The 12,218-nt window shown below is 34.8% G+C and overlaps 1 protein-coding gene across 1 annotated transcript; it reads right to left on the bottom strand.

Moving 5' to 3' along the window:
• Nucleotides 1–9,560: 9,560 nt before the first annotated feature.
• On the bottom strand, nt 9,561–11,527 carry LOC133307992 (FT-interacting protein 7-like). Its single transcript, XM_061508575.1, has 2 exons — nt 10,064–11,527; nt 9,561–9,950 (listed from the first exon to the last, which is right to left on the bottom strand). The coding sequence occupies exons 1-2, from the start codon at nt 11,525–11,527 to the stop codon at nt 9,561–9,563; spliced, it is 1,854 nt and encodes a 617-aa protein (XP_061364559.1).
• Between the last annotated feature and the right edge of the window lie 691 nt (nt 11,528–12,218).

Below are 12,218 nucleotides of genomic sequence, written 5' to 3'. Positions count from 1 at the left end.
TGAATGTGTATAAAAGGTGGCTGACAGGAATTAGTTCCCGAAATTCTGTGGGAATGTTAGTGGAGCAAAACCATTGAGTTGAATGTGCTAAGTGAAATAATATCAGTTTTTCAATCTCATTGTTGTTTGAGCTATTATCCATATATTCCTACCCTTTAACCCAGCCAAGTTACAACCCGTGAAGTCCTTTTGATCAATTTATGCATGTGTTTGATTCTTCATTTTTAAAAACTTTTGAGAATATGATCAAGCCCATGGTAGTGTTATAGCTGTGATTGATTGAGTGATCATGATACCCTTAAACACTGAGTGTGGGTGGGCATTATTTATCTATGTGAGGGGTAATCAATGTAGACTTATATCTTTAAGAAGCTGATGACATTGTTGGGAATTTATGATATTGGGTCAGTCATGCATAGCATATTGTGTCTGAGAGTGTTTATGGATTGTTATGTTGGATTAATTGAATGTTTCCTGGATTGAGTATTGAACATTGCTGGGGACAACAACGTTTAAATCTGGGAATGGTTTGATGTGCCTCTGGCAAATGTAGTTTTTCAAGCTGAAATTGATAAGAATTGAGTCATAAAAGAGCAATTTATATACATATTTGCTTACTATATTGATTCTTTTCATATCAATGATATTTCTCACCTATTGGTTGTGTTTATATAGGTAGAAGAAGTGAAAACTACAAAATTGTAAAAAGCTAGTTGATGCAACTCCACACTGGTGATCCTCAGTACAATTTCCAGCAAGTTGGCGCGGACTGGCGCCACAACGGCGCAAACCCGCGCCGGGTGCGAATGTCACAGGGTCGTGGTACAAAAGCCAGAAGGTTGGCGCAAGTTGGCGCCACAACGGCGCCAACCCGCGCCGGTTTGTGGAAGGTGCAGCGTGTTTCAGAAAATTGGCAGAGATTTGGCGCAGAGTGGCGCCACAATGGCGCCAACTCGCGCCGGTTAGCGAGACTCACAGGTTCGTGTTTTGCAAGTTCAGAGACTTGGCGCAAAGTGGCGCCACAAATGGCGCCAACCTGCGCCGTTGTGCGGGAAAAAATACCGTGTCCATTAAGGGCAGTTTCAGAAGACGATATGGAGATATAAAAATGACGTTTTCTGACAGCATGGAGGGACTTCCGACAGCAGAAAGGAGGAAAAACAAGGATTGCAGAAGGAGAGGAATGGAGGATTGTTCTTAGTCTTCGTTTTGTAATTACACTCTTTATCTTTATCCTATATAATTTTATGTCAGCCATGACCATGGTTGGCTAGTTTCTTTTTATTGTAGTTAGGGTCACAAACCTTATGTGAACCCTTGTTACGACAGATTGGTTTATAATTACTCGTTTATATATTTATCTTTATTTCTACTCTGTGTGTAATTTCTATCTTCTTTATTAGAATTGATCAATCTGATAGTTGATGATAGTTTGAGGGATAGAACCCTAGATAGGAAAATTGGGGTTTTTTGATCTTGAAAAGGGGTAGGATAACAATTTATATGCATGCTAGGAATAGATGTATATTTAATTGCGGATGCTTAAATTATTGAGTTCATTGCTTAATGCCATGAGGAACATTGCAAGGAATTGGGGTTCCAATTGGGGTTAAAGGGTTAACCTTGCAAGGAATTGAGGGTTAACTATTAAATTTTTTTAGATAATAATTTATCTGAGTAATTATATAAATGAGCATCGTAAATCAATCCAAAGTAAGAAGTGAGAATCATTCGGTAAGTGTACTCTAGCTACAATGTCTTCTCATATTTTTACAAAATCAATTGCTGTTTTATTTCTCATAAACAAAAAGCCAAAAACAAGTCTTTACTTTTAGTTCTTATTTTTACTCTAATCAACAACAAATTTCACACACCCAGTTGAATTCCTTCCATCTTGAAAGGATAATTATTTGATATTCAATTTCAATCCCTGTGGAGACGATACTTTCTTATCACTGTATTACTTGTGCGATCGGTATAATTGCCGGTGAGCATAATCATACTTTATTCCGAAAGTGACAGCATCAATGAGATGAGAGCGTGACAGCTCATGGGGTTTAACCTCAATATAAATATGCTAAAAAGGGGATCTAGCAAAACCCTAATCGACAGTGTGCCTGATGGGTCCACTCATCACAAAAGCCTAATCAAATATTAATGCCTACACTGTGCTGCCTAACTAGGCTCAATACCAATAGATGCCAAAAACTCAACTCAACATGATTACAATGAGCTTATCATAACAGATTAAATTGGAATATCTATTAACCCGATTATTTTAGAAAATACAAAAAAATATTAATTAATATTACCCACATATAAAATTTCTAACAGTTGTAACTTATTTAATTATAAATAAAAGAAAAATAAAGAAAGCTAAAGAATTCATTTAGCTATAGGAGCTTTCTTAAATCATGTTACCCTACGAATTTTGCAACAGGTGAAGGCAAGTTCTTTGTAATGTCTTTAGAAGTAGAGATGTCACTGATTTTGGAATAAGAGTATAGAAAGTTGCTGTGTCCTTGTAAGCAAACACATCCCGATTTGAAATTCACAACTTAATTACATATTTGTTCATATATCTTGTTCATTTTCAATACGTGTAAAACTCATTTGTTAAAATTATTGTACATTAGATTATTTTAAAAATAAGTAAAATATAATTTTGGTTTCTATATGTTTCATTCTTTAATTAATTTTGGGTTTTCATTCATTTAAAATATAACACCATGAGATTGGTATGGGGTTATTATGAAATATATAGGCCAAATTAAAAAAAAGGACAATGTTTACCACAAAAAAAAGGACAAAATATAATGTTCATAGCTAAAGACGATTACTCGTGTAAAAACAAAGGGATGATGAGCCTAAAAGTTTCGGTGGGATTAAACATGAAAAGTGACTTTTTACAAAAAGTTCACAAAGTAAATTAATGGAATAATAAAATAAAAAAAAACAAGTTAAGCAAGAGAGACGTATAGTTGACAAGTAGGGGTGAAACTTGGTCGGGTCAGCCTACAGGGGCCTACGGCTCGGCCTACATCAGGTCAAACCTGACCTAGTATATTTTGTATAATAGGCCGGACTTGGACTTTAAAAAAGCCTGTTTAATAAAAAGGCCGTAGGCCGACTTTCAAAAGGTCGGGCCTATAAGCCTACAGGCCGGCCTATATTGTACTATTTATTTTAAATAAAATAAAATAGAGTAAGTATGCCTTGAAGAAAAAACAAAATATATAAATTTAATCAATTGCAATTATTTACAACTTAATTGTATTCGATTATATTTTAATAGAAATCTTACTTTATTTCTTATATAGGAGGAACCAACATCTCAACATGTTAGATTGTGTATATAAATATAATAAAAGATTTTTGGGTGAGGTTGTACTTACTCCAAGAATCATGATGTGTTTGTTGGATTCATGTAGTTATTTTAATTTACATAGTATGGATTTGTTTGTTAGATCTGATGAAATATATGTTATTTAGTTTGAGCATTTTGCTTTTGAAAATGACTTAAATGCATATTGTATGAGTTTTGTTATGATTCATGATTCTGTTTGGACGTTGAAATTATGATTTTTGGTGTAGCAACATAATTTGAGTACTTTGTAAACTTGATTTATGATTCTGCTTGGAAGTTAGAAATTAACAGGCTAACGGGCCAAGCCAGGTCATTTGTTTTTTTAATAACGGGTCAAATCAGGTTAACAGTTAGACTCATACTAGGCTTGGACCAGGCCAAATTAAAATTTTTTGACGTATGCTTGGACTTTCGGGGCAAAGCTTGGCCCAACCCAGTCCACTTTCATCCCTATTGACAAGCAAGAATAAAATGAATGAATATAAAATAGAGAGAGAGAAGAGAATTTCATCCCCTATAAGCGACTAAAGTAATTATTTTCCCCCTTTAAGCTTTGTCGTTATGTATATAGACAGTTCATGGAGATTTTGTGTTTCGCCTTTTTTATCCTTGTTGACCTACATGTTGCATTGTCCTCACCAATCATGTGGATATCCATATGTTAAAATGCTTTGGATTTGGGCTTTTGTTGATTAGGTAACATTGTAAATAAACTAACGGGCTTCACTGTTATTAATTATGACATTAACAACATAGTTTAGTTATTACATCTTTAACTACTAATGATGTTAAAAGTAATATATAGTTTGGATATGATATTATATGTCTATCTTTTTTTATGCATACTTTAGCTGCTTGTTTCAAATTCGGTTATATTAGAATTTTAACAAACCTTCATCTTTTCTCTTTCTTTTGTTTTTTTTTTTTTTGTACAAGACCTTCATCTTTTTCCTATTTTTTTAAAATTTTGATCTAATGGTATTGAAAGAGAGTGGATAAAATAGGCATAATATCCTATCACATAGTTTATAGACAAATCAATTGATGTAAAAGCATACAACTTAATCTCAATACATAGTACAATTTTTATTGAATGCCAGAAACTACGTTTATTAATGAAATAAACTCATTCTTCATTCAACGTTGAAGTTGAATTTGAATATATGTTTTCTTCTTCTTTAGTTCTTATTAAATATCAAAATCATCCTTCGGAGTCCCTAATTATCAATTATGTAAAAAAGCCTTCCAAGTCCTTATTATATAACACAGTACTTTGCTGCAACAGTGACTGTCAGATGCTAAAACCGAAGAAAATAGATGAAAAAGAAGAGAAAACTGCTTCAAAAAAGCAATCTTTTATTAATATGTGATGTGACACGAACAATCACAGTTTTGCCGTCAAACAAACACCGGAAATGTTTCATAATTGTAAAAAAATTTGGGATACACCATCTCAAAAGCTAGCTCAAATGGTGGGAGTGCCTAAGGCCTTATAAACTTTACATTAGTTGCACATACAACCAATGTGAAACTCTCAACACGCCCCCTCACACGAGAGCCCATTGGACTTGAAGAGTGGATGATATAACAGGCCCAGCCTACCTGTGCTAAGAAATTCCACGAGAGAAAGTGGGAGCGGCGAGACTCTGATACCATGTAAAGAACCTTATGATACACCATCCCAAAAGCTAGCTCAAAGGGTGGGAGTGCCCGAGGCCTTATAAATTTCATATTAATTGCACATACAACCAACCAATGTGGGACTATATATCTCGACACTAATCAAACCAATGTCACAAGGGATGAAAAGTGCGTACAAAGGTATGAAAAGTGCATCCAAACCATTCCTCTGACTTTTACGCAACTAAACATTAAGCAACATGCATTAGCTTGACACATGTCAAAGTGTCTTCCTCTTATATGGTGAAACAAAAAAGATAAGACTCAGTCAGTATTGTTTACGGCAAAAGCTAAGCTTGAGAACGAAGATTGAAAGATTCCCAATTTAATCAACATCTAAAAGACTATAACCTGCATATATGCAAAGTATAAGACTTCCCTCTAATTTGATTTGTAGTTGGCCATGTGTACATATATATTCCCTGGAGTCTTCTTTTTCCATTTCTTATGGTTCGTTTGTATGACACGTCCAAATCTGAAAGCTGAATCATCATTACTACTTTATAATGCAATCATCTTTACCAGAGACAACATCTATAATGAAATACTAAATCTACACGTTGTTTAATAAAACACTAAAATGACATTGAGACTTATTACAAGCTTAATTAATCAGCTTGGTTGTTCTTACCAAATAGTAATAGTTCAGTTATCGGATGAGAGCTGAGCATGCTGAGAGTGAGAGTATGTATTCGATCCTTCTCAGTATCACATTTGGGAGGAGTTTAGAGCCTTAATCCTAGACTCGCCCTGAATTGGACTAGTCACGAAGAGATAAACCGATTGAAATATTTCAAAAAAAAAAAAAAAAAAACTTGTTTGTTCTTGTTCTCATGGCTAGCCGTAGCCGACGTTCATGTATGGATATACGACCGACATCGACTTTGCCTTCAATCCAATCGTCGTGAACAGCATGATAAGAAGTTTCTAATTGAATAAAGTCTGAAAATGAAGTCTTTTCATGGGTTATTGAAGGCTGGAGTAATATGTAAGTAAATTAGTATGGATGGAGATCCAAAACTTATCATCAATAGACAGTCTTATTTATTAGACGCTAATTATGAGTATAGCCATATAATTTTATTCTTGGAAATAGAAATCAAGTATGATTTGTCATTTGATCATTTGTAAAAAAAGGTTTTGGACTCTCCCTGACGAATAAATTTTTGGTGCTACTGTTGCATCAAAAATTCAGTACATCCTATCAATAAAAATATTACATGTCAGCCAAAAATTTCTTTCCTGTGTCAAATTTTTTTTCTCTTCTCTGATGTATAATACTTCTATTGGTGAGATGCACCGAATCTAAGTGCAACAGTAGCACCAAAGATTTATTCCTCCCTAACGTTCTAACAATTATTTGCTTTTCTCTTTATATACATCATATTCATACATATATATTGCTTTAATTTGTGGTCTGTCAAATGATAATTGACCCGGCATTAAGGATCTAATTGTCGGAATAGACGGTCTGTCGGGTACTTTGCATCCTACTACGTCCATTAATCTGCTCAGTATTATGAAAGTAACTACGATAATGACACCCCAACAAAAAGTAGCTGCAGTTATATATCATTAGTTTGTCAAATTTTCATCTTAACAAGTTAACGTAGATAGGTAGTGATTTGAGATAAATTTGCACTTTTGGTTAAAGAGGAATTTTTTATTTTTTTTAGGGGTGGGGGGTTATGTAACGTAAATAACGTTACAGATTGCCAGAAACATGGCAAAGACGACAGAAAGAAGAAAATCTTGGGGATGTGTCTCCGGGTGATTGAACTATGGTTATGCTAAAAAACAGTTGTGTCCAAAAGTCACAGTTGATTGACTTCATTCTGACAAAACTTTATACATAGGAGAGAGGTCTTAATTTGGGAGGGTTTGGGGACCACTTTGGCGACATTGTTGAGGAGATAATTTATTCTGAACGGGACTACTATTTTTTAGGTGGCCCCTTAATATAAATAGAAGGGTAAAATTGAAAAAGAAAAAAAATAATAGGGGTAAAAAAGAAAAGAAAAAATTAATGATGTGAGAGGGAGCTCCAAAAGATTCAGTGATCCTAGACCATATTAAATATTTCCATTGTTGAGGATGGTAAGAGCCAATGCCCAGTGGGATATGGGGCCCATAGATAGTCTCACTTAAGAAAATTTCTTGATATAATGGGAGTACCGAACTCGGTACCATCGTTTACTAAAAAGGAAAAAAAAATTCTTCATTTTAACCTATATATTTTTGTATAATTTCTTTTAAATCCCAAAAAATTTCTTCTCTTTGAATATGGATGTACCTACATATATTGTACCAAAAGTTTTCTCCTCGATTAGTAGGGCATGACCCCTTAAGGCATTGAATACCATGTCCCTTCTGTCTAGAGGAAGAACAAGATTGAAATATAAGTTGACATTGACTTATAATTAGGAGTTGCCCATTCCTATGTGTACCGAGGACATGGGCTGTCCCAACAGTGCACTTGGACTGTAGTATATGTATAACCCACCACTGCCTTTATGTTCTCCTCTCTCCACTTCCTTGTTCCTCTTGAACTCCCCTTGTCCCTACTATATCTTTCTTTTCATATTAGCCACCAGCCATGTCTTCCAACCAAAGATTAACTCACTCATACAAATTTTTTATTTTATTTTTATTGAAGTTCCTAAATTTTGAATTTAAGTAGAGTAGTAGTAATGAGAACAACGATGAAAGCAAAGTTTTATTATTTGTAACAACAAAAAATATAAAATAATTGAAACCAACTTGAATAAAATGGAATAAGCATTATTTTTTGTTTGTTTAATGGAATGGCCAATTTCTAATGAATTAACATTTTCATTTCAAAGCTTTTTTTATTTTAACTAAGGTCTCTTTGGATGAGATTTCTTTTAGCCAAAAACTTTTTCAATTCCAAAAAAAAAAAAGCACTTCTACTGCAATGTCCGTTCCGTTTTCCGTTTAGATATTTGATTTTACAAAAAGTAGAAGCTACACAAAAAAGTCAAAACCTATTTTTTTGGAAACTAAAATATTAGCTTAAAAAAAGCAGAAGTCAAAAGTCAAATAATTTTTACCTTTTATAAAAAGCACCTCTAAAATAAACAAGGCATAAAAAATATTTTTTTCATAAACCTATGCAAAATGGGCCCTAAGTAAGCTTGTACAGTTAATAGATGTGTGGTTTGGTTATGATTGGGCCATATTTCATTTAGTTTTGTTATAGGGAATAACATCTGTCGTTTTAAAATATATAAGTTTATATCCTTTTAGATCCTAACTGTTGATTTTCGTCCATCAACGATTATAATTTATTGGATAAAAAATATTAATTAATTAATAATAATTTTGGCCCATTAAGTTTGATCCAATAGATTATAACCGTTGATGGACGGAAATCAACGGTTATGATCTAAAATGATATAAGCTTATATCCTTTAAAAGAATAGATGTTTTTCCCTTTGTAATATTGATCTTTGCATCATGTCTAGGGGTGAAACTTGATTAATTAGAGGCTTTGGGCCTAGTCCTCTATTTCGTATAGTCACTACGAACCGTGTTAGTTGGACTAATCAATTTATGATTTTTATTCAGGGTCCGTTTAGATGGATTTTTTTTCTTCAAAATCTTTTTTTTTTTTAAGAAAAAAAAGTATTTCTCACTTTTTAAGTTTGTTTGAACGTCTGATTTAAAAAAAAAAGTCACAATAAAGCCAAAAATTTACTTTTTTTAGAAGCCAAAAATTTTCGCTTTCGGTTTAGTAGCAAAAAAGAAATCCCTTAGTAGCAGCTTTCTCGCTCCAATTCCCGGAAAGTTGCTAAAAACTCATAAAAAATGCAGAAGTCAAAAGTCAAATATTTTTTTTCAAAAATTAAATATTTTTATAAAAATATAAATAGTTTTAACTTTTGTAAAAAGCACTTTTAAAATAAGAAAGAGATAAAAATTACTTTTTCTAAAAGGCGAAACAAACGGACTTTTAATCTTACTAATAGAATTTATTTTAATTATTTTTTCGGTAAAGAGAAATTTTTTATAATCTCCAAAGATATGCAAGTTACAGAATAGTTGGTTACAAATTGGATTTCTTTTAAGGTTCAAAATTTAAATCATATTAAAAATTGAGAGAATGGAGTTTGCGAAAGAGATTAATTAACTATCCTCTCTTGGGTACTCTAATGCAGTAGTCTTTAATAACAAGTTTATAGTTTGTTGCCTCAAGGGAATGAAAAATGAATCAAACAACTAGATAATGGTGTGTGGTCAACGCCCAGGATCTAATTTTGTATGTTGAAATATGGGGGACAAACAAATCAGATGTTGTAAACTGGAAACTTGCATACCATATATTTGAAGAACATCAGAAAAGAAACAGAAGAATAAATTTGAAAATACAAGGTATAATTGTTCTGTTGAGAAATCATGACAAAAATTGTAAAACCTTGCATTTAAATGATCCCTGGACCTAGCAAACAAATTAAAAAAGATTATCCCATGCTAGATGTGCCCTCTCAGCTCATCAAAGTATAAAAGCTCGATTGGAGGGCAGCCTAGTGATCAAATTCTCAAGTCCGATCCTGAAACCCAACAAATTCTGGATTTTTGAACCCACTAGAAACCATAGGATTGAGACGGCGAGGACCCCACGAATAGTAACACAAGACATCGCAATTAAAACACAATGACAAAATACAAAAAAAATGGTTGAAGCTCTTGGGTCCGTAAAAGTAGTCAGTGATTGGTACATCTCTCCAATGGTGGCAAAGTCATTAGCCACTTTTAGTACATCCCCTTCAATTTGTGTTGGAAACGTATCAAGTTCTTCTTCTAGATCCTCACGAGTTGCTATACCAGCACCAGACAATTGCGCATCAATATGACAAGGTTGCTTAGGCCTCTTGGGATAACGCTTCAACGCAACACAAAAAATGCCCAAAAACACAAAGGAAAAAATGGGCATTGGCCAGAGAAGCACAAGAAGCTAAAAAACAATGTATCAAGTGGATTCTTCCAATTTCGTACGTCCTGTAACCATTTCCATAAGGCAGCAAAGTCACCAATAAGACTCGTGACCCTTTTATAATTGGCTGTTGCTTTTCTCATGCTCCACATGTCTGGCCTCAAATCCCGCATAAGATTCACAACCTCTTTTTTCAGTGGTGGTATCTGTCCATTGCTCAACTTGTATGCTATAACATTAACAGCTTGTTTTCTTAAATTGTCAATCTGGGCAGAAGACAGTTGGAAATCATAGTGATGTTTTGGAAACAAAGGTCGATTGAAGTAGATTTTAAACATATCAACCATATCAACTAACATATCAACAAGCATACCATATGAAGCAAGTGAAGAAAACCTCACTGCCAAATGGATTTCTCCCATCTTCTTCACCCCTGAAGGGTGCAAACCTATAATGGGATAAGAATTTGTATAGACTTTGTTAAGGGCAAGTGTTGATAGCCGAATTCTAATCTTACCCATTAGAATATCACTTGCTCCTCCAGCTCTATCGATAGCATCTAACTGGTTGTTGTCAAAAACTCCAATAGTAATAACTGTACATGGCTCATAAACATTCCAAACATATTGCTCATTCCACTTTGGTGAAAGGCTATCAACAACTGTCCTTGTTCGAACCCATTTTGGGCCATATTTAGCAACACAATATGCATCTGTTCTGGTTTGCATCTTCATTGGCACCAAATCAGTTGCCTTTAGGATCGCCAGTTCCAAAACTCCAATTTCTGGTTCCTGAAGTATCTCTGACGAAGGCCTAAAATCACTACTATAATGAATAGGCTCATCCATTACATGATAGCCACCATCCAAAGAGATCTTTGCATTAATCTTACTAGCAAACTTAACCTCCCTTGCAGTCTCAATGACTCCAGGCCTATCAAGATTATACCATTCCATGTCCAATTTACCAACACCTGTTCTCTTAACCACGCTTGTCAATCGAAGCCTATGCCATCCCAAGCTTACATGCTCGTCCAATGTCCCCTGCTCAACGCTCATGACAAGAGTGTCAAGAAAAGGTTCTTGTGCAACAAGCAACAAATCCTCGTTCCAAATTGCACTTGCACCCATGTTTTTAGAAAGACTTGTTCTCACACGCACGCTTCCCAAATCAACTTGGACAAAAATTTCTGAACTCAAAATGTCAGGTCTCAGCAACAAGTCCTGTGCTTGAATCACATGGACTTTGAGATAACAAAGCTTTGGTGATGTATATAACTTGTGACGAGTATAAGCAACAGCATCACCGCTCATTCTTGTGGCATTTGAAAACCAAGCATCAGGAAAACATTCATCTATCCACACAGATAACTTGATATCTCCAAGACCAACCTGTGTCCCAGTTTCATCCACTAGCTTATGCCATTCTGATGCCACAGGAAGCATTGGTTGAATCCGCATTGGAATATCAATGATGCAAAATCGAACACGACCAAAATATGCTTGCAGGTTTGGTACAGCCCTCATATGATCCTTCACCAAAACATCCACATCCGTGACATGAATTTTATCTTTCTCAAAAGCAAACTGATAAGACTACTATGAGGGTGTACAGCAGAAAACGTTACAAGGGATCACATACTATTGCTGACTCAGAGGAGAGAGATGGGAATAATGCTGCCAAAGGGAATTCTGTAGGCATTCTGTTAGTGAGGAGCATGCTGCTGCTGACGTGGAAATAGACCCTATTGTTGGTTATATAAACAGAACGCACAAAGGGTAGAGGAGGCTGGCATTTTGGGAGTTCTTGGGAGAGATCAGTGCCTCTATAATTGCACTGAATTTACTTGTGACAGATTTGTAGTTTCTCCTTTTATGCATTATAGACTAAAGTTGTTTGTAGTTGAATTTACTCTTCTGATATAAATATAAGAAAATCCAGGTTACTGGGCCAAAAAATCCTTGTGTTGCTGTGTTTATTTCTCTGATTATATTGCTAGTCTTATCAACTGGTATCAGAGCACTCCGATCCTTGGGGTGCTTTGAATGGTTCTTACTCGCAACATGGATAACCGTTTGGAAATTGTTGAGGAGCGTCTCCGAAGGATAGAGACGGTGGCCGATGAACGTCACGACAGAAGCGAGCAAAGGTTAAATGAGATCTTGGCCTTGCTGCAACGAAACACGCGCAATCGAGAAAGACCCAACAAGGAGTCCA

This window comes from Gastrolobium bilobum, unplaced genomic scaffold, assembly GCF_033153095.1.
Source record: "Gastrolobium bilobum isolate Gb01-03AN ecotype WA unplaced genomic scaffold, APGP_CSIRO_Gbil_v1 utg30775, whole genome shotgun sequence".
Classification (NCBI taxonomy): Eukaryota; Viridiplantae; Streptophyta; class Magnoliopsida; order Fabales; family Fabaceae; genus Gastrolobium; species Gastrolobium bilobum.
This window is presented reverse-complemented; position numbering and strand designations above follow the sequence as displayed.